General features: G+C 37.1%; 1 protein-coding gene and 1 pseudogene across 8 annotated transcripts in view; one reads left to right on the top strand and one right to left on the bottom strand.

Annotated features, from left to right (window-relative positions):
* The window catches only part of IFT80 (intraflagellar transport 80), a 108,077-nt gene that overhangs the window by 4,312 nt on the left and 79,762 nt on the right, over positions 1 to 24,003 (bottom strand). For 7 of the 8 annotated variants that reach the window (XM_032342780.1, XM_032342771.1, XM_032342760.1 and 4 more), the window contains 7 exons: positions 17,374 to 17,438; positions 14,710 to 14,845; positions 14,078 to 14,225; positions 11,002 to 11,173; positions 10,071 to 10,160; positions 9,799 to 9,971; positions 4,804 to 4,927 (listed from right to left, as the gene is read on the bottom strand). In XM_032342780.1, coding sequence (XP_032198671.1) covers positions 4,804 to 4,927; positions 9,799 to 9,971; positions 10,071 to 10,160; positions 11,002 to 11,173; positions 14,078 to 14,225; positions 14,710 to 14,845; positions 17,374 to 17,438 — 908 coding nt within the window. Of the gene's footprint in view, positions 1 to 4,803; positions 4,928 to 9,798; positions 9,972 to 10,070; positions 10,161 to 11,001; positions 11,174 to 14,077; positions 14,226 to 14,709; positions 14,846 to 17,373; positions 17,439 to 24,003 lie in introns of those variants that run through there. The other variant, XM_032342815.1, reaches the window with a different exon arrangement.
* Positions 8,821 to 9,711, top strand: LOC116590685 (annotated as a pseudogene).

Genomic DNA, 24,003 nt, shown 5'->3' with positions numbered 1-24,003 from the left:
TTATATTTCCACTGTTTTCTTTCTCCTGGAATAATGTTTTAAACATTTCCTGGTTTTTCTGCTTTTCTTCTTGTACAGAATATATTCAGTAGAGTAAATTTTATTTGCCAGAATTGCAGATTATTTTACAAATATTTATTGAACACTATTGTAGACCAGGGATAATGACTCTAGTTAGGGTTCTTAGAAGACAGTCCATTTTGTATGAATCCCAGGTTTCCATATTTTAAACAAGAAATGTCCAAATAACATTTCAGAACTCGTAAGTACAATTGTATATGAAACTTTTCACATATAAGGTTTCACACTATGCACTGCGAGCCCACCAGAATTCACCACATATCCAGAATAAATTTCTCAGTTTTTAAAAAAGATTTATTTCTTTTGGGTGTGCGTGTGTGTGTGTGTGTGTGTGAGAGAGAGAGAGAAAGTGAGAATGGGTAGGGCGAGAGGGAGAGAAAGAACCTCCAGCAAGCTCCACGTTCAGCACAGAGCCCATTATAGGGCTGGATCTTATGACCCTGAGATCAGGACCTGAGCTGAGAGAAAGTCAGATGCTCAACTGACTGAGCCACCCAGGCTCCCCTAATTTCTCAGTTTTTAATGATCTCTTTGTATTTAACTCATAGTTCTCAAGTTTATATAATCAAAATTTTGGCTTAGATAAACAGTGGGAATTTTTAAGTAAAAAGTAATTTTCATCTTAAAATACTGCTTTGTAATTTCTAGTTAGCTTCCAAATTACATTAATGAAGAAAAAAAAGGAGGATATTAGAACACAGGACCATGGGGAGTCAAGGTAACCTATATAGTTTCAGGGTTTAAAAAAAAAACCCTCAAAATACCAAAGTCATGTTGTTCTAGTTACCCCATTTGAAGATTTCTGCCACTCTTGTGATTGAAGTTATTACATTTTGGTAACAGCTGCATACATAGATAATAAGAAAAAAGGTAACAATGTTAAATTTTTGATACCTAAAATATTTTGATTATAATAATGCAATATTTATAAATTATGATAATTAAAAATTTGAAGGTAAGTATTATATTTTCTACATCCTCTAAAGCACCTAATGTGAAAATACCAAAAAAAAAATATTGATGGCAAGGATGATGAAGAAACAGAGTAATATGAATCTGTTTAAAAATTATGCAATCAAGTGAATTTAATGTGAATGCTGTTTTTTTTTATTTTAAAGGATTTTATTTATTTATTTGATAGAAAAAGAGGTCATAAGAGAAGCCGGCAGAGAGAGGGGGGAAGCAGGCTCCCTGCTGAGCAGAGATCCCGATGCAGGGCTCGATCCCAGGACCCTGAGACCATGACCTAAGCCGAAGGCAGAGGCTTAACCCACTGAGCCACCCAGGTGCCCCAGGTGCTCAGTTTTAACATCTCATCATTTTTTCAAAACTGTGACAAAAAGGTCAAGTGATCGGTGATTCTCTGGTCTGCTTAGCCCTGTAGTGGTAATGGCGGCTGTTATATTCTGTGAATTAAGAGTGTCGTCCTCAGGGATCCCAGGGGCCCTGAATTTGTCCCAATAGTATAGTAAGTTCTCAGAGCCCAAACTCTTAGAGGATTCATTTTCAGTACTGAAGTTCTGAATGAAACAAAAAGTCTGTGGAACATCTGTAAAATACACCCCTTTCTGGGTACCTGGGAGGCTCAGTCTGTTAAACGTCTGCTTTTGGCTCAGGTCAGGATCTGGGAGTCCTGGAATTGAGCATCCAATCGTTTGGCTCCCTGCTCAGCCCACAAGTGTCTCTCAAATAAACAAACAAACAAAAAAATACACTCCTTCCTACCAAGAAATAGACAACTCGTGTCTATCCCAGATCCAGATGTTGAAACTGCATTGAAGAAACTCTAAGAATGGTTCTGAAGTGCAAAAATGTAGATCACAACACTCAGTGTGCTAAATATGGTGTGAGATAACAGAAAATATATATATTGGTTTCGGCTCCCAGTTCCAGGCAGAGAACTCCTGAAACTCTTAATTTCCTAAGTGATAAGAACACTAGGAGCATCTTTTGTTCTAATATTTGGTCTTTGACCTTGGTTACTGACACAGGGCTCCTGCAACCTTTGCAATTTCCTGAGTTAAAGGAGCATTTTTTTTTCTTTTTTTAAAAGATTTTACTTATTTATTTGACAGAGAGAGGGATCACAAGTAGGCAGAGAGGCAGGCAGAGAGGGAGAAGCAGGCTCCCCGCTGAGCAGAGAACCCAATGGGGGGCTCAATCCCAGGACCCTGAGATCATGACCTGAACTGAAGACAGAGGCTTTAACCCACTGAGCCACCCAGGCGCCCCAAGGAGCATTTTTTTCTTTTAAAGAGACAACTCCAGGGTGACTGGTGGCTCAGTCAGTTAAGTGCTGTCTTCAGCTTGGGTCATGATCCTGGGATCCTGGGATGGAGCCCCACATTGGGCTCCCTGATCCTTGGGACTCTGTTTCTCCCACTGCCTCCCCCCCACCGCTTGTGCTCTCTCTCTCCCTCAAATAAATGAATAAAATTAAAAAAAAAAAAAAAAGGAGAGAGAGACAACTCCAGATTGAGTTCTTGGATGGCTCCTGCATGGGGGCTGGTCACCAGAAAGACCAAGCCATGATTAGAAGCTAGGAATTTTCAATCCTGATCCCCATCCTCTTGAGCAAGGAGAAGTGCTGAAAATGGAGTTAATGATATATCACATCTATGGGATGAAGCCGCCATAAAATTCCAAAGTACAGGGTTCAAAGGGCTTCTGGTTTGGTGAACACATCCACACTGGGAGGACGACACACCCCACTTTGAAGAGACAGGAGCTTCTGAAGTTAGGGCCTTCCCAAACCTTGCCCTGACTATCTTTCCATCTGGTTGTCATCCATAGCCTTTATCATATCCTTTAATAAACTTATATTTTATTTTATTGTTTTTTAAGATTTTTTATTTATTGATTTGACAGAGAGAGACACAGCAGGAGAGGGAAAACAGGCAGGGGGACTGGGAGAGAGAGAAGCCATGCCAAGCAGGGAGCCCCACGTGGGGCTTGATCTCAGGACCCTGGGATCAGGACCTGAGCCAAACGCAGATGTTTAACGAATGAACCACGCAGGTGCCCTTAAACTTGTGTTTTAAATAAACGTAAGTAAATGTTTCCCTTAGTTCTGTGAGCACATTAATCAAACAAAAGAGACATGGGACCTCTGAATTATAGGCTGTGAGCTGGAAGTGCAGCTAAAAACCTGGACTTGTGACTGGCATGTGAAACCTAAAGAGGGGTTACTGGAACCTCTGACCTATAACTAGTTAGTCTTAGAAGCACAGGTGATAACCTGGGCTTGCAACCAGCATCTGATGGGGGTGGGGTGCAATCCTGTGGGACTGAGCCCTTTACCTGTGGAATCTGATACTATCTCCAGGTAGACAGTGTCAGAGTTGAGTTAAATTATAGGACACCCAGCTGGTGTTGGAGAACTGTTTGTTGGCATGGGGGACAAAGCCACACATGAGGTGACCAGAAATGAAGTGTTCTGTGTGAATGAATAGTAAAGGAGACTCACATGTGAAAGACCCATAGTAGGAAAGAACTGTGCTTTAATCTATACAAGAGGAGAAAGATGGAGTTTCTCAAGTCATATAGCAAATGGATGATGTTAGTGGACATCAAAGGTACCTTCTCCCTACCTTCTTTGCTCTTCCCAGGATCCATCTAATTTACCCTGCTCTTTAGGACAGGTCAGAACATTCCATTTTATTCTGTCTCCAAGAAGCAGCACTCCCACATCATCTACAAGCTCCACAAAAACAGAAGTCCTATCTGACTCAGCATCCAGCATAGTACCTGGCCAGAGTGAACACTCATATAGACTTTTTGAATAAATGAATGAATAAAAGGCTACGAAAATCAACCTGTTCACAGAGCTGGGAGCAAGGCTGCCCCTGTCTTGGGATTACAAGGCTCCTGGGTCTGCATGGCTAGAGGTGAACCGTTTATTCTGTAGTCTGAGCCTAGATGGATCTAAGCCAGTGGCGAACAACAGTCCTGCTCTAGGTACCTAGGCAAATTGCTCCACCTCTCCTTGTCAGCTGATATATCCTGGAATGACTTTCTTCTAATTATAGTGATGAAACCTCAGATTCTGGCAGGGATTCGAAAGGCAAAAGTTTAGCCTTCTTTAGTTCTAGGCAGTGAGGTCTCCCTGGGCTAGGCTCTTCTCCAGGTGCGAACCAGCTCCCTAAAATTTTGCCAAGTGACAAAGTATCCATTTTCTGGCCAATGCCCTGTGTGTTTATGTATCTCCCCTGGAGCAGAGGGGCAGCTAGTAGAAGACAAAATTCAGGAGTCAGAAACCTTTATCCCAGCCATTTATATTGTTTATATAAAAATATCAATTAGCACCCAACTTTAACACAAATTAAATAAAAGGAAAACAGACTTGAGTTAATCAAAACATGGCTTTACAGCACGCCTAGGTGGCTCAGTTGGTTAAGCACCTGCCTTCCTGGAGTCCCAGAATCAAGCCCAGTGGCTGGCTCCCTCTCCCTCTGCCCCTCCCCCTACTTGTGCTCTGTCTCTCTCACTCCCTCTCAAATAAATAAATAAAATCTTGAAAAACAAAACAAAACATATGGCTTTAAGATTCCGGAAAAAAATCAGTACTATAATTACAGAGTTAAAATAAGACTATAATATCATAAGGCAAAAGTTATTTTTTAGAGATTTGGTATGAATTATTCCAATTTTGTCTTATTAAGATAAATAGTATATATACTTATAAAGCATTTACATTATCATAAAATACTGTATAATACTTACACCTTCTGCATACTGCAAATATCGTTTATTAGTTTCCTGTTTACCAAATGTCTCCAAAAACTTTTGACGGTAAGCAAGAACTGTATCAACATGTGTTTTGTATTTTACAGCCAATTCAAGTGCCCTATAATGAGAAACAAAACAGATTACCAGCATTGCCTGTATTAGCATCAATACACAGTAGAGTTTTGGGATAAGACAGTGGGACAAATGGTCTATGTTGGTCCCTCCCCACTCATTCCTCAATATGGAACACACCATTCCCTACCTCACCCATCTTGTAAATTCCTACTTATACTTCAAATTCCTACTTACACTACTTATACTTCCAGGTTCAGATCAAACATGATCTCTTCTCCCTGATCAACTTCCTTTGCAGAAATAAATGACCATTTTCTTATCTGTGTTCCATAACATTTTACGCATACTATTATTTCTACAGCACTACTTACAGTATATTATTATTATTTATGAGTCTGTCTCTTCCATAACCTATACATTTATTGAAGGGAAATCTAAGTTTTATTTCTCTTTGGTGAGTACTCCAGAGTATATGTATGATCAATGTTCATTGAAAAATTCATTGAAATCATAATAAAATTCACGTGAATGGACTCCCCCGCCAATGTAAGTGGTTTAACTATCTTAACCATTTTTAAGTCTATAATTTATTGTTCTAGAATTTATCTAAAGTCTAGAATTTATTCTGCTTAATATTCAATTAAATACTGATATCCTTTATGTTATAACACAGCAAATTTAAAATATAAAACTAAAATTTGTGGATAATAAAAATCTGACAAATGCCTTTTGCCATTTGGTTCTTAGAAAAAGTTAATAGCCATTTAAAATTTATAATCCAATTAATATGTATCAATACTATATTGTTCACTGTAATCTTGTTGTGTGTGTGTTTTTTAAAGATTTTATTTATTAGAGAGAGAGCAAGTGAGTGAGAGCATGAAAGGGAGGAGGTCAGAGGGAAAAGCAGACTCCCGTGGAGCAGGGAGCCTGATGTAGGGCTCAATCCTGGGGTTCCAGGATCATGACCTGAGCTAAAGGCCAATCTCAACAGACTGAGCCACCCAGGTAACCTGTAATCTTGTTTCTAAGTATGATGTTAAAGCACATTCTTTTTCAAGTTCCCTTGTCTCCTAATATGACATATTACTTCTGAATACGCCAGTCATGATTTATTTATCAGACACAAATATTATAAATCTGTTCTTTTAGACAACAGTAACTACTGACTAGATTTTTTGCAACATGTGACCCTTCAGTAGGAAAATGTGTTTCATTTTTAGCATGCTTTGATTTGGCCTAAATATTCACTTTAAAAAGTATTTTAGATATGCCCTGTGCATTAATTGACAGTTGGTAGACAATTGAAAGAAATATTAAAGACAATATAAAAATTACAAATATAAGTCATGTGTAATACAAATGATAATGCCAATATTCAGCACAATGATTTCTTAAAAAATATATTTGCATAAACCATATGGCTAACTCCAAGGATCAGTATTTGCTACCCATCACAAACTCCTCACAAAGTTCCCTCCTTCCTCTGTGACTTTAAGTCTTTCAGAGAAAAAGAGAATACACAGAAAAGAATGTAGAAATACTGCAACATAGAAGAACGGAAGTGAAATGCAAGAAGGCAAAAACCAATTCACAAAGTCTCAAAAAATGAGCAGCAGAAATAAAGATGTTCAATCCTAATCCTGTCCCCTATCACCCTCTATATATCCCTAAGGCTCTGTCTCCAGTGTGGATATGTGAGTGGAGACTCTGGCGAACCAGCCCTTTGGCACCTGAAATATGCCATTTCCTGCTCCTTTTTTTATGACTGAGCAAAACTGGGGAAGGAATTTTTGTTGTGCCAAACCAGAAGTATTCCAAGTGGGGAATATGTAAGCATCTATTCTCGGTTGGGGCTTTTCAGAAAGAAAATTATCTCCAAAGAGGTAATTTGTTATGGAACATCAGTACATTTAATTATGCAGAAAAGAGTATGAGGTCTAATACTGCATTTAGATACTAGATGTTAAGTATTATCTATATGATAGTCATTATTATAAAATATGTATTATCTGATTGAAGAGCAATAGCTAATGGTAAACATTCAAATTATATGCGCTATTTTAAATGTTCTCTAAAAGCATACACTGGGTAAAAAAATGTTTCTTTATCACACAGAGGAGGGAATTCACTCCAAATTATATAAGGGTTATGGGAACAGCCTGTCTCTAGTTTTAAAATGGTTATTTGGCAACCAAACAAATGTGACATTAGATTATGGTGCTGGAATAAATCCATGTATCCTCTCTGATTCTAAATAGAAGGAAGTTATATAAAAAGATTTTATAACTTCAAAATATGATCTTTTATATAACTTGAATGAAGCAAAATCACTTTATATAACTGGTAGAAGTAGAAAAATTATTTTTTTACTAATACTTATATAAAATTTCTACCTCTCTTAACTTCAATTTTTGAGAACAGACTGCCACCAAATGTCCAAAGTGAACATCAAATAGATGACTTGCTTACCTACAACTCTTTAAGGGTTGTAACCTATTAGGTTGCAGGTAATTTTCTTTTTCCCTTTTTTTTTTTTTTTTAAGATTTTATTTATCCTTTTGAGACAGAGAGATACAGAAACTGAGAGAGCATGAGCAGGGGGAGAGGCAGAGAGAAAGGGAGATGCAGAGTCCCCGCTGAGCTGGGAGCCTGATGTGGGGCTTGATCCCAGGACAAAGGCAGATGCTTAACCATCTGAGCTACCCTGGTTGCAGGTAATTTTCAAATTCAAATAGGAATGACAGAAATACAAACCAGCAGGACTGTACTTCTCAAATGGAATAACATATATTAACAAAATGAAATCTGTTCCCTTCTAAAGGACTTAAATAAATATAGAAATTCAGGGATCGGAAAAGCAATGTAATATATTTTTCATCCAATACTTAAATTCTATCCTTCTAGAATTCTAATTAATTAATGGATCTGGGTAATGATTAACAGAAAAAGACAGGCAACCAGTCACTGAAAATATACTGAATACCACCTCTGACTGAGCCTTACCAAAAGGAAAAAAAAAGTTAAACTCGAATCTAATCAAGTTTCTAGATTCAACACCAATATGGCTAATTCAAGGGGCAAAGGAACATGTCAAATGTCACCACAAAGATGTAATTAACAGAATCCAGACTATGGGGAAACTCTATTGGTCCAGTTTCTGCAGTGGGAAAATTACAAGAAAACACAAGAAAGAGGAAAACCTATTAAGATGAAAAGAAACTTGAGAACACATCAATCAATCATAAGGTATGGACCTTTTCTGGATCCTGAACAAAACAAACCACAAAACAAATAAAAACATTCATGAGACAATCACAGAAATAACAACACTGAATAGAATTATTTTTAATTCTTTAAAATGTGACCGTGGTACTGTGGCTAGATTTTTTTTAAAAACCTTGAGATACATACTGAAATATTATAGATAAACTGATCTGATTACTGGGATCTGCTTTTAAAAAAATAGTAGGGTAGAGGTTGAGAGAGACAAGATGATGAAAGGCATTTCAAACCTGGAAAAATCAGCATGCCAATTTTATAATGTAATTTCAGGTGTATATAAGCCCTATAGCTTTTTTTTTTTTAACCAAGAGACATATCTGAGAGAATGACCTAATACGTCAGAGAGAAGAAGCATGCCACTTTGTTTTGAAAGCAATCTGTGTTGAAGCCTAATGCAGAGAAGGCTACTACTGTATACTCCTCATTTCAAATCCTACTGCCTTTCTTCCTTAGCATCACAAATCTCTTCTCATGGCTGTACCTCTCCCTGCCAGTATGACTGCTTCATCCCAGTTTTTCAGCAGATTTCTCCTCTTTCGCCCATCCCATAAACGTAGCTGATCTTCTTACTCTACACATTTCCCAAGTAATTGCATCCATTCTTCTGCCTTTAAGTACTATCCATTTGCTGATGACTCCTAAATCTACATCCCCAGTTCAAATCTATCTTCTGAGCATCCGTGGCCCGGAAACCGACGATGGCGCGTAACATGCTGTACCCCCTGTACCAGCTGGGTAACCCCCAGCTCCGCGTCTCCCGAACAAACTTCTTCATTCGGCTGGTGCGGCCCAGCACCGCCCAGCCCTAGGACACCATGCAGTTTCAGTTTCGGATCCCCATGGAGATCACCAGGGTGGACCTCCGGAATTACCTTGAGTGTATCTACAACATGCCTGTGGCCACCGTGCGGACAAGGGTGCAGCATGGTTCCAATAGGAAGAGGGACCACAGGAACGTCAGGGTGAAGAGACCAGACTACAAGGTGGCCTATGTGCAGCTGGCCCATGGACAAACCTTCACGTTCCCCGACCTGTTTCCGGAGAAAAAGCAGAGCCCCGACAGCAGCCCCAGCGGCAACAACATCCAGGACAAACTCCTGGAGGAGCAGTGGCAGAGGCAGAGCCAGGATCCCCGGCGCAGCGGCGTGCCCGACTGGTTCGGCCTGTAATGGCCCCAGTAAAGTCCCATGTGTGGAGCCAAAAGAAAAAAAAAAAAAAAAGAGGGGCACACATGGCCTGCGTGGACCCATCACAGTGCTCCCTGGGCGATTATCACATCTCTACTCCTCACAAATACTTCAAATCCAACATGCCTAACACTGAATTCACTATATTCCCTTCCAAATCCACTAATAATACCACCATCTATCCAGTTACTGAAGTCAGAAATTCGGGAGACATCCTAGCCTCTCTTTTCTTCTTCACACTTCAACTTCTAATCAATCTTAAGTTTAGAGAAGGCATAAATCTTCAATGGCAAACTCCTCACCAATAGAAATGTGAATAAATTCTTCTGTGATGTTAAGAAAACTATTGAGTACAGTGGAAAATGTAGTTTTCCAAGTGGTAGACAGAAGAATGTATTAAGATCAGTTGGGTTTTAGAATTGATGAAAAACATTTTTATTACCTTTCCCAGTTATAGAGATTGATATTGATCTGGATTGCTTGATAAACAAGGCCAGCCTGAAGAAGTATCATTTCAGCCTCCTGTATATTCCCACTAAGCATTAATATGTGAGCCATTTTTGATTCTTTAGATGGAAGCTCTTTTATAGAATTAATGTACTGAACCTTATCAATCTAAAAAAAGAAAACAATATACAAAGTGGGTAGTGACAGCAATGTAACAAATTATGGTAAGAAAAACCACAAACATACAGATAAGTAAACATTATTTACTTCACCAATTGCTGCGTAGGCTATTTCTGCAGTGGTCATATCTCTGTTAGCAACTGCCATAGCAGCTAGGCAAGCCCACATGGTTTGCTCCTAAAGTGAAATAGGAGAACAATTATTTCAATGATGAGCAGAACTGCCTTAAAATAAGCAATGATTTAAAATACATTAAAGTTGCTTTTTAATGAAAAAATTAAACTTTGCTGAGCATGGCACTGAAAAAACTACTGATTTAATTAATGATGTGGAAATTACATGTGACTACTTTGTTGAAATACCTTAATAATAGATAAAGAATTTCTTTTGAATAAAATTTCTGCAAATTTTCATTTCTAATTATCAAAGATTTATTTTTGAACTTCTGACATACTTTTAAGATAATTAAGGGTTATAAACCCTCCAGTCTTTTTGATGAGGTCAAAGAATTTAACTTACAAGGAACCAGAGAAATAGGTTCTCATATGATGCTATTATCGCAGATTGCCATCAACAACTCATTGTAAGGGAAAGCATCTAAAAGTCATTTTAAAAGTATATTCTAAGGGCTGCTAAGCCATGTAAAATTAAAAAGTACTGTGGTCAAATATACTTGAAAAAACTGGATTCAACCAAGCTGGGAACTGCTGATCTAAAGTAGAGGTTCTTAACCTTAAGTGTACAAACCATCTGAGGAATTAAAAAATATGCCTAGGATTCATCCCAGATCGAATAAATTAAAATCTCTGTGGTGGTAAAACTTGGGAATCATTTAATCTATAGCTTCTTCCAAAATAAATCACACAGCAGTATCTATCCCCTTGTATTGCTTATGTTTTCACTCATTAAAAAGACCTATGATTTTTCCAGCCCTTAGCTGTTATCATTTCTTATTTTGCACAAAGACCTATGTAAATATGCAATATATACATAATTAGGGATCTAAAATGTAAAGTACCTTAACAAAGCGACAAAGTCTTACAGCATCTTCCCATTTTGAACTGCTTACATATTCATGGAGAATAGCAGGATATGGTGATATGCTGATGTGAACCAGTGAGCCATCAGCTCTTCTTATAGTTACTTGATTTCCAACAAAACTCACAATATGGGGATTTTTACTAAATTCACTGTTGGAAAAAAGCAAAGTATAATTTATGTTCTGAGCAAAATCTTTCATATACACTAAATTTGGGAAGTTTACCCTTGATACAGATATAAAGTCTCCAAATCTCCAAAATTCACCCACAAAAATGTTAACTCTAGGTAGAATGTATATATTTAAACAAACATTCGAATCTAATTTGCCATACTCTTGGAGCAAAATACAGTAGTTTAATTTGGCAAAAATTATTACATATTTGAGATACTGGCACAAAAATAAGACACTCAGATCAGTGGAACAGAGTAGAAAGCCCAGATATAGACCCGAAACTCTATGGTCAAATAATCTTTAACAAAGGAGAACAAAATATCCAGTGGAAAAAAGACAGTCTCTTCAATAAATGGTGCTTGGAAAATTGGACAGCTATGTACAGAAGAAGGAAACTCAACCATTCTCTTATACCATATACAAAGATAAACTCAAAGTGGATAAAAGACCTCAACGTGAGGAAAAATCTATCAGAACGCTAGAGAGAACATAGGCAGTAACCTCTTCGACATCAGCCACAGCAACTTCAAGACATTTCTCCAAAGGCAAAAGGAAACAAAAGCGAAAATGAACCTTTGGTACTTCATCAAGATCAAAAGCTTCTGCACAGCAAAGCAAACAGTCAACAAAACAAAGAGGTAACCCACGGAATGGGAGAAGATATTTGCAAATGACACTACAAAGGGCTGATATCCAAGATCTATACAGAACTCCTCAAACTCAACACTCAACAGATAATCATGTCAAAAAATGGGCAGAAGACATGAACAAACACTTCTCCAAAGAAGACATACAAATGACAAATAGACACATGAAAAAATGTTCATCATTATTAGCCATCAGGGAGATTCAAATCAAAAGCACATTGAGATACGACCTTACACCAGTTAGAATGGCCAAAATTAACAAGACCGTAAACAGCAAGTGTTGGAAAAAATGTGGAGAGGGAACCCTCTTACACTGTTGGTGGGAATGCAAGTTGGTGCAGCCACTTTGGAAAACAGTGTGGAGGTTTCTTAAAAAATCAAAAATAGAGCTACCCTATGATCCTGCAATTGCACTACTGGGTATTTACCCCAAAGATATAGATGTAGTGAAAAGAAGGGCCATCTGTACCCCAATGTTCATAGCAGCAATGGTCATAGGTTGCCAAACTGTGGAAAGAGCCAAGATGCCCTTCAACAGACGAATGGATAAAGAAGATATGGTCCATATGTATAATGGAGTATTGTGCCTCCATCAGAAAGGATGAATACCCAACTTTTGTATCACCATGGACAGGACTGGAGGAGATTACGCTGAGTGAAATAAGTCAAGGAGAGAGAGTCACTTACTTGTGGTTTCACTTACTTGTGGAGCATAAGGAATAACATGGAGGACGTTGGGAGATGGAGAGAAGTGAGTTGGGGGAAATTGGAAGGGGAGACGAACCACGAGAGACTGTGGACTCTGAGAAACAAACTGAGGGTTTTGGAGGGAAGAGGGTAGGGAGTTGGGTGAGCCTGGTGGTGAGTATTAAGGAGGGCACGTATTGCATGGAGCACTGGGTGTGGTGCATAAACAATGAATCTTGGAATACTGAAAAAACAAAATTAAATTAAAAAAATTTAAAAAAAAAAAGAAATGGCAATTTGCAAATGAGTTATGAGGGATTTTTAAGCAGTGCATCATGACTACTAACAGGGACAAAATAGCCAATGGTTTATCTAGGGAGTTCTGGAACCTCTATCCCCAGAAGTGTTTTAACGTCAACCTGATAAACAGTAAAAGATTACTGTGAAATATCATTGAAAGTGGAGGTAGACTGGGGGAAAAAAATCTCAGGAATCCCTCTCAAGCTCATTAGTAAATCATTTTCCCCTCATTTGTTGGTCACGGAAAATGATGAGTTCTAAAATCCTTCCTAATTTTCATTTTGTTTTATTTCTATCCTCATTTTCACAAATTGTAATGTGATGTAATATGATGTAATACTGGTGAAACACACAGAATTTGTTAAAAAAAATTATTACGTATTTGAGAGCTATGCTTAAAAGTATTTGAAATAAACTTTCCCCCCCTAAGTCTTAAGGTAAATTACACAAATGTTTAAAAATCTCAGCATTCACTTTTGAAAGTATAAACCAATAAAAAATTAAGGTGATTCCAAGGCTCTTAATAAAAAGAGATGAACTTCAAGAGACTAACTTCTCTTCATTAGTTTAAATACTTTTAAAATGATCCTCTCTGGTTTTGCTAAAGTTATGAACTGAATATTAAAATGAACTCAGAATAGATTTGAAAGTTAAGCCAAGGTTTGGAGCTAAGAAGCTTTGTATTCTTATTTTGTCAAGAGTGAGAGATCTTGTTATTTCTTAGAGAATTTAGGAATATACATGTATTTTCTGAAGCCTGTAAAATTAAAAAAAAAAAACCTCTTCAGTAGCCTTATATAGTTTTTCTATCTTTAATATTAATTTAAAAATTCAATTCTAGAAACACATACAGTCCTGTAAGTATCATAATAATTTGTAATTTATGATAATCTGAGAAAGAATAAAGGTTGACACATTTTTTATATCACTGAAAAATCTTAACAATGTCCATATTAAAACCACTAAAACACACTGAAAGAAACTACCTAAGTTACATTAAACAACCTCAGGCTTGAAAATTATATAAGGAAAACTATATCCATAGAAGTAACAAATAAATATAATAGTATTATACAATACTTTCAAATTGACTCCAACACTTAAAACTCATTAAGCTAGCATTAGCTAAGCAATTTCATTGACTGAGTAGACTGAAAGGTACCTTGCGGGATTGAAATTATAGGGGCAAAAACATGACACTTTAGAGTTATTTATCACAACAAATAATTCCAGCAGTAAAATTTTACCTTGCATCCCTTTCAAATAATGTTTTAGGCAAAATGTCTCTGTCCACATAAACCGTATTGGGGTAATACCACACTGTAAATCGAGTATCTTGAAGTCCACAAAGGATATTACATGTATCACTCCAGGCCAAAGTATGCACCATTGTTCCTTATTTTAAAAAGAATGTTAAGGTACTATTAGTTCCACTACAGTAAGTATTAAAAATACTTTAAAAAATAAACTGACAGGGGCGCCTGGGGGGTTCTGTCAAATAAATCAATAAAATCTTTAAAAAAAAAATAAAATAAAATAAACTGACATACAGGACCCCTTCTAATTTCGGTAGGTATGACTATATTTTCCGATCATTTAATGGTGAAAATGTGCAAAAACTCATTTAAAAATGTATGGAAATATTTGAGTATTTTATCTAGAACCATTATGACTCAATTTATAAGTATTTCTTTCAATGTTAATGTAGCTGTAGCAGATAAAGACTTGCTATTTAAGTGGTGTTAAGTAGTTAAGAAAGGTTATACTAAAGCATTATTCACAGATTAATTCAAGCAAGTATGCTACTTAGTATAAATATGACAGTAGATTCAAGAAAATTCAAAGTAATCAAATTTTAAATGTATTATAATTATTTTACCAAGTTTGATAATTTGTTCTTCCTTCCCAAATCGTTTCACTGAAGTGATATAGAGATCTCTATTTTTATCAATGAAGGCAATTTTTCTATCATTGGTAAGTCCCTTTTGATCCAGAGCAATTTCCAAAATTTCATTCTAAAATTTAGAAAAGTGAAAATACTGGATTAGCTTTAGTGCCTGACATCAGATCATTTAAATTATTTAATTACAAGAACATCTATTTACTTAAAGATCAATTAAATATCACTCCCTACTTGGAATGATAAAAGTAATAAAAATGTTAAGTAATTTTAAACTACTGGTATAACTCAAAAGCTAAAGCACAGTTACTTTTTTTTTTAATTTACAAGGGAAAGATGCCCCTTAAAACACTACAAATAATGTGTATTTTTTTGAAACTTCATAAGCTGGGAAACATTTCTTTTTCTTTAAGATGTGTTTATTTATTTGAGAGAGAGTGTGTGTACCAGTGGGGGAAGAGGGAAAAGGAGAGAATCATCAGGCAGACTCCCAGTTGAGCTTGGAGCCCAACTTCATTCAGTGAGGAGGTGGGCCTCAGCCCTATGACCCAAGAAATAATGACCTGAGTCAAACCCCAGTCAGATGCTCAGTTCAACCAACGAGCCACCCAGATGCTCGTTGAGAAACATTTCTATCTGTCCTCCTGTTTTACATTTAGTAGACGGAGTGAAAGGGCGAGGCAAGTCTGAATATCACAAGAGAGGTCTACTTTAATTAATACATTCCATAACAAAATTTACTCTAAATAGAAAGCCTATAATTTTAAAAGATTTTTAACAGTAGATTTATGAAAATATCTTGTGTTTTTAGGGTTTTAGATTTTACACATTCTTTCATATTTCCTGTGAAACAGGAAACTACCTTGTATTGTAGATACAAGGAACTATACTATACAAGGTACAAGGTACTTTACCTTGTAAAGTAAGTAGTCCTATACTTACTCTATAGACAAGAAGACTGACATGTATAGCCATTAAGTGATTTTGCTCAGAAAAACTAGTGACAAGCATATCCAGAATTTAAAATTCAGATTTCTGACTTTAAGATTAGTGTTCTGTCCATATAACAAAGTATTTCTGGCATAATGCATTATCTTACACGATTACACTAGATAGTTAAAGGACTTTCCTTATATGGTTCAGTGTGGATTCACTTCAACTGAATCCAAGAGGGATTTATTTACTACTTACTGTCTTAAGACTTGTTAAGACTTTTTTATTTTTTTAGACTTGCTAGGATTGATTTTGGGTTTTTTTGAAGGTATAATAGTACCTTAAATGTCCCATCATTTGGACACAGGTCAAATAAATTGATACACACATAAAATGTTATACTGTATGGTGAGGGGAAAAGGATTGGGAAAGTACTTTATGTACTGATACAGAAAGATCTCCAGGAACAGTTTATGTGAGAAAAGCAACATACAGAGTTGTATGTCACATTTTTGTAAAAGAGGGGGGAAAGAACATATATCAGTTTTGTTTATATATATGCACTAAAAAAGTTTCTGGAAGGAAAATGGAGTTTAATAATGGTTGCTACTGGGTGCCTGGATGGCTCAGTGGGTTAAGCCCCTGCCTTCAGCTCAGGTCATGGTCTCAGGGTCCTGGGATCGAGTCCTGAATCGGGCTCTCTGCTTGGCAGGGAGCCTGCTTCCTCCTCTCTCTCTGCCTGTCTCTCTGCCTACTTGTGATCTCTGTCAAATAAATAAAAATCTTACCAAAAACATAATGCTTGTTACTTATTTGGTGGAAGAGAATTGTACTGATAAGAAACAGGTATAGTAGGGAGACTTTTTCCCTGTATACTTTATGCTTTTTTGTTTCTGAACCTTATGAGTTTACTTGTTATTCAAACTCAAACTAATAATTACAAAAAGAGGAAAATAAAATACAGACTAATGCTTCACTAGTGGCATTGAACAATAAAGTAAAAACATATCTAAACCTGAATATATCTCTTATTAGAATAAATAAAATGTGCTCCTTTATTTTAATGCTAAAAATCAAAAACCAGTAAGCAACTTCAAGATCTTTTTGTCCTTCTATAGAACTTTTTTTTTTTTTCAGTTTAACTACAGTGTTAAAACCTAAAAGAAAATGCTGGCTAAAGACTGGTCAATGGGAAAACTACAAATTGTTTAGAAAAGCAAAACATTTTTATTTACTGATAAGTACTAAAAGTTTAATCAACATAGAATATATTATTAAAAAGCAGTAAATAGCCTTAATAAAGACATATAAATCAGATTATTTTATCCATTTAATTTGTATAAATAGCTTTCCATTACAGAGTTCACTAGTGTTCAGTCTTTGTGACATTTTTAGGCAAAATACTCTAGTAGGGTTTAAATATAAAACTGATTTCTAGGGGTGCCTTGCTGGCTCATTCAGAAGAGCATGCAACTCTTGATCTTGGGGTCATGAATTCAAGCCCCATGTGGGGTTATAAAGATTACTTAAAAATGAATAAATAAATTAAAACTTAAAAAATAAAAATAAAGTGGAGGATGAGGCAATTACTATAGATAACTTAAAAAATTAATTTCTATGTTTTTTGACTTAAAATGAAAACATTAATTTTAAAAAGTGGCTATTTTTAAACAGTGGCTATTTACATTAGAAGTAGCTAATGTCCATTACCTTATGAGAAAGAAGTTTCCCATCGCCTAATGGTTTTCCAGTTGATGCCTCAAAAAGGAAGATTACTTGAAAAAAAAAAATTAAGCATGAGTTAACGTATTAAATTAGAATTTTTATCGGTAAACTTCAGTGTATTATTATATCCTAATGAGAAATTATTTAACCCTTTAAACCACAGAGTATCTATCAGCATAGAAGAGCAGCAGCATCAAATTCCTACTTATCAATGGGGTTATATTTCTTAAAAAACAGTGGAACTGAATACTTCTTCCTAAAACATATTCCCTATTTAGAATAGTTATTAATGTAATGGTATGGCTTCACTCCTCCATAAGATCTACAATGGCAAGTCCAAATCTAGATGTAATTTGTAATTTTCAGAACTCTGATTTGGACAAATATGACATCAGACAATCATATTTCACAAAAGAAAAATGTGCCAAGTGTCTACTATAATACCAGGCAATGTGTCTTGTACTGTTTAATTCTCTGGGGTCAGTGCACAGTTCCCTGTGGTATAATTAGTAGTTTGTCTGGTTTTTGTCCTGGGTTCCTTGCAGGGACCTTCAACAACCCTTGGAATTTCCTGAGTGATTAGGAATGTCTTAGTTATACTGGTGGGGAGACTCTTGGTGAGCCCCTATATAGCTTCAGAATAGGAGATGGTCATCAGAAGGCCTAAGCATATTCAGTTCCCTGAACTCTGGGGATAGGGAGATAGGGGGGTTGGAAATTGAGTTCAATCATGTGGCCAATAATTTAATTAATCATGCCCATGTAATAAAAATCCCATAAAAACTCAGGGTTGCTTCCTCATTGGTGAACATAACTGATATACTGGGAGGGTGATGTGCCCTGATTTCATAAGAAGGCATAGAAGTTCTGTGTTCCTTCCCAGGCCTCGCCCTATGTGTATCCTTAATAATAAAACTATAATTCTAAGTATAGCATCTTCCTGAGATCTGTGAGTCATTTTAGCAAATTATCCAACTTGAGGGGACCACCGGAGTCCCTGAATTTGTAGCCAGTCAGTCAGCAAAATGGGTTGGTCTGGGGCTCCCTGAAGCTTGTGGCCAGTGTCTGAAGTGAGGAAAGTCTTGAGGAGAACTTTGCCTTTAAGCCCTGGGGTCTGCCTAACTCCAGGTTGTTAGTATTAGAAATGACTGCAATATACCAGTTAAGGTAAAAATGAAATAGTAGGTGTCAGGAAGGGTGAGAATCACTGCAACAACCCTAATTCACTGAAACATGCGGTCTGGGAAGAGAAAGGATGAAAGAACAGGGGATGAGGAACCTCTGATTCAAAGGCAGCAGGATCACCCATGGTGTGAAACAGCAGCTAAGCTGCAATCAGCTGTGAGAGGTAAAAGTTACTTATGGAATTTTGAGATGATGGATCCATCTCCTGGGAAGCTGGCTCACTAGATGCATAAGAAAATGCAAAATAATATGAAAAAGAGAAAATATACAATCCCATGGTTATTATAATCTGTAATAGATAAAATGAAAGTAAGAGATGGGCCAAATATAGATTCTGGACAGTCTCGATTACAGCCTCTGGTCCCAAGGATCCCACTGAAAGAGTATGTTGGAGAAAATCCTGATTCTGGTTAGCCTGAGGTATAGTGACTATCCTTAAGACTTCCCAAGGAAAAAGTTATGCTAAAAAAAATCATGAAAAACGCTAAAACGATTAGAGATAGACAGAGAGGAGCATCAAGGGCCTCATCCCAGCTAGATGAAAATCTAAGAAACGAGATGAATAAAACAAACATTGATGGGGTTAAAAAAAAAAAAAAGAGGTTGGATGAACCAATGGGAAATCCCTGCTGGTCACCTAACATTGAAGGCCTTTAAACAAATCTGCTCTATTCATCCTAGTTTGGAGGAATTTGGAAAGCTATATGGCAAGAGAGCAAAAAGAAACCTCACCTCCAATTGCCTGGGGCTATGGTTCCCCAATTTAATTAAGAGGTGGATTGATGAAAGGGTTTCTTGGCTCAACACTCTACTGGGGACACAAGGCCTTATGCACAGGAGTATGTAAAATGGCCTGGGAGTCCAAGAGAGGAGTTTCTAGGACCTCTTGTTATGAGAGTCCCATGCACTGTGGTACCAAAACCCACTGGTGAAGTTATAGTGAGGACTAAAATTAAATTGGGAGAACAGAGAAAAGCAAGGGTTAATATGAGTAAAGTGAAGCTTGGATGAAAATTGGAGTGTTTAAATGGGCTTCATGTGAAGAGGCTGTGTCTCCTTTACTTGAATGTTAATGGGATTGGGTATTGTGTCTGACTGAGGAATCCTTCCACTACCTAGTGCTGTAAAACTAAAACCTGTTGGCAAAGTCCTACTGGTAGTCAATTAGATTGAGAGATAAGAGAATAGAAGAACTAATGGATTAAGATGAACATTTAAATGAAAGTACACTTGAAGAAGCTTCATATGAAGCAGTTGTGTCTCTTTTACCTGTATGGGCTATAAGGACTGATATTGTGCCTAGCTGGGGAATGTTTCCCCTATCAAATATTATAAAACAAAAGGCATGAAAAACTCACCTCTCCAACAATATTAACTAGACATACAAAATGGGAACCCATGGGACTGCCCAAACATAGAGGTCTTATACCAAATGGTACCAAACAGAAGCTGGAGTGCTAATAAAGATACGTTCTCTGTACAGCAGTCTCTGTGGAGTGTAGACTGGAGGGGTGTGGGAGCACGTCCCAGTGATAGCTACTGGAACTCCATACAAGACAATTTCCATTTGGAGGAGCAATGACTAGTTTGCTACCAGACACTAAGTGAAACTGCCTCTGACTGAAAAACATAAAATAAGGATTATCTTGGGTGATGTCAGAGAAATGCTCTAAGAGGAAGGTAGCGCCCAGGAGATTCTGTGATAGACCAGAAATGGTCTGAGCAGGAACACGCCATCAGGGCAACACACAGAGTTCCACAGCATGTTCATGAGCAGGTAGCCTGTCTGCCCCAGGATTGACTCTGGAACCATGTGAGGACCTGCAGGATTCTAGCATCACTCGCACAGAGCCTGTTAACAGCTCTCAACAGACCAACTGTTGAACTGCTCTCCCAATAGGAACACAAGACACTGGGTTTGGAAGGCCACCACTCGGATCACAAAAGGTAAAAACAAATTGGTCAGTGAGCTGCACTGCATGCTGTTTACCCATATGTCTGGATTTTGACCTACTCACAGGCACTGGAATGGCTTGGCCATACGGTGTGGTGAATGGGCGGTGGAAGACAGGACTACGAACCGGGTGCTCTTCCAGGGCATGGCCATATGGAAATCACTGTGGAAATCTGAAGGGTGGTGCATTCAAACAGGCCATGTCAATGCCCATCAGAAGAACCCTCTTCCAGCATCAGAAGATGTTTACAAATGGTGAGCAGACACCCAGGTGTGCCACTTGAGGTAGCCACTGGGTTAATCAAGTGAGTGGACTGAAACAATGCAAGAGGGGTTGACTCTAGACATATTCCTTTTGCATCTGTGGAGGCACAAAATGCCAACAAGAACTGTTGTCTGCCAACAAGAGAGATTTAGGGACTGCAGATGGCCATGGGGAGGTTGCTCGGCAGGGAGTCGTTGGGCACAGCGGCAAGTCCGACTGATGCCTGGAGCAATGGGGACTACAAGTGGGTCCTGACAGAAATGGACACTGACTCTGGGCTGAGCTTTGCTTACCCGGTGGTAGAGGCAAAGGTTCAGAGTACTATGGAAGAACCGGAGTAGAAGGTATTGCACTGATCTGGACCACTGAGTCACATTTCTTCAGACCAAGGAACACACTCTACAGCCCAACAATGGGCAGACACCCTTTTTGAGAGACCCTTTTTGAGAGTAATAGTTTGGCAAAGAATTAGAATGGGCAATGAAAACAATGGTATTTTTAAATGGGGAAAAAGGTAATATAGGCATGAAGAACTAGCTTACAAGACTTCATGAGTGGGTACTGACACTCAACATGAAGGGAGCAAAGGGTATGTTCACACTAAATTCCTCTGCAGTTTCAGTGGAAATAAGGAATAGGGGGTGAGGAAGATGCTAGCATGACTATGCAGTTATTCCCACAAAAGGAGAATGCTGGTATGATGGCTATACTTTTTCCTTTCTTTCCCATATCACCTCAAATTTCTTTTTTTTACTAGATACAACGGTCTCAGGACCAAGGTTACAACTACAATTATCAGAAGCAGAAATGATTCCGAGGCATGAAACTATCTGTACTTTCAACTTTGAGGTCAGAATTTCCAAGGACCTGAGGTAATGGGTTGTGCTTCCACTCCAGCTGGTAAATATCAGGTTAAATGTGAATGCAGCTATCCTGCCCAGTAGTAGAGACAGCCCACTAGTTCTTTATAAATGGAGAGAAGGAGAAATAGTATCTGAGAATAAAAGAATGACTAAATGGGTATGCAATGGAGGAAAACCAATATTTCATTAATGCTTCAAAAGAGTCTCCAAGCAAAAGCTGATATTATTTGTTTTTCAAGTATAGTTAGCATACAGTATTATATTTAGTTTCAAAGAAATAAATAAATTTTAAAACTGATATTACTTCTTAGCTCAAGTATACCAGATACCTAAAAAGGTGAAGCCAAGGAACACCTGGGTGGTGCAGTGGTTAAGCATCTGACTCTTAGTTTTGGCACAGGTCCTGCTCTCATGGTTCATGAGATCGAGCCCTGCTTTGGTCTCTGCACTCAGTGTAGGGTCTGCTTGGGATTCTCTCTCCTTCTCCCTCTGCCCCTCCACCTTGTGCTCTCTCTCTCCCTTAAAAAAATTAATAAACCTTTAAAAATTAAAAAAATGAAATAAATAGAAAGGTGAAGCCAACAAGGCACTCATTTCAGACCTAAAGACACATGCACATTGAAAGTGAAGAGATGGAAAAAAATTTATGATGAAAAAGGAAGTGAAAAGAAAGCTGGGGTAGCAACACTTATATCAAACAAAATAGACCTTTTTTAAAAAGACTGTAACAAGAGACAAAGAGACATTACTACATACATTACTACATTATGCTACATATGCTACATTATTACATAATGATAAAGGGAACAATCCAACAAGAAGATATAACAATTGTAAATATTTTTAAAAGTTGTAAATATTCATGCACCTAACCTGGGAGCACTCACTACATAAAGCAGCTATTAACAGACACAAAGAAAAAATTGATAGTAATACAATAATAGTGGGGGACTTTAATACCCCACTTACATTAATGGATAGATCATCCAGACAGAAAATCAACAAAGTAACAGTAGCTTTGAACAACATATTGAACCTGATGAATATAACAGATATATTCAGAAGATTCCATCCAAAAAAACAGCAGAATACACATTCTTTTCAAGTGCTCATGGAACATTCTCCAGAATAGATCATATGTTAAGCTACAAAACAAGTCTCAACAAATTAAACAGGACTGAAATCATATCATGCATCTTTTCCAATGACAATGATATAAAACTAGAAATTGATCAGAAGAAAAAAAATCTGGAAAGAACACCAAGAAATGGAGGTTAAATAGCATGTAACTAAATAATTAATGAATGAGTCAACCAAGAAGTCAAAGAGAAAATAAAAAAATACATAGAGACAACTGAAAATACAATGGTCAAAATCTTTGGGATGCAAAAAAACTGTCCTAAGGGGTAAGATTGTAACAGTATAGGCCTACCTCAAGAAGCAAGAAAAATCTCAAACAACCTAACCTGACATAGAAAGGAGCTAGGAAAAAAATAAATGAGCAAAGCCCAAAGCCTGTAGAAGGACAGAAATAATAAAGATTAGAGAATAAATATATGAAATAGAGTCTAAAAAAAACAAAACAATGGAACAGACCGATGAAACCAGGAACTGGTTCTTTGAAAAGATCAACAAAATTGATAAAACTTTAGCCAGACTCATAAAAAAAAAAAAAAAGAAAGAAAGAAAGAGAAGATTGAAATAAATCAGAAATGAAAGAGAAATAACAAGTGACACTACAGAAATACAAAGATTATTAGAGAATATTACGAAAAATTATATGTCAAAGATTGGACAACCTAGAACAACCTAGAAGAGAGGATCAATTCCTAGAAACATATAACCTCCCAAAACTAAAGCTGGAAGAAAGAGAAAACTTGAATAAACTTATTAAATAAACTTATTAATAAACTTGAATCAGTAATCAAAAAACTCCCCCAAACCAAAAGTCCAGGACCAGATGGCTTCACAGGTAAATTCTACCAAACATTTAAAGGTTGTTAATACCTATTCTTCTCGAACAATTAAGAAAAAATAGAAGACGAAGAAAAGATTCCAAATTGACTCTATCAGTTCAGCATTATCTTGATACCAAAAACAGACAAAGACATTACCAAAAAAGAGTACAAGCCAATATCTCTGATGAACATAGATGCAAAATTCCTCAACAAAATATTGGCAAACTGAATCCAACAATACATTAAAAAAATTATTCACCACAATCAAGTGGGATGTATTCCAGGGATGTCAGGGTGGCTCAATATTTGCAAATCAATCGATGGAAACCACATTAACAAGAGAGAGAATAGAAACTCTATGATCATTTCAATAGATGCAGAAAAAGCATT

The sequence above is a fragment of the Mustela erminea genome, chromosome 1, assembly GCF_009829155.1.
Source record: "Mustela erminea isolate mMusErm1 chromosome 1, mMusErm1.Pri, whole genome shotgun sequence".
NCBI lineage: Eukaryota > Metazoa > Chordata > Mammalia > Carnivora > Mustelidae > Mustela > Mustela erminea.
Note: the sequence above shows the minus strand (reverse complement) of the source record. Positions and strands in the feature narration are given on the sequence as shown.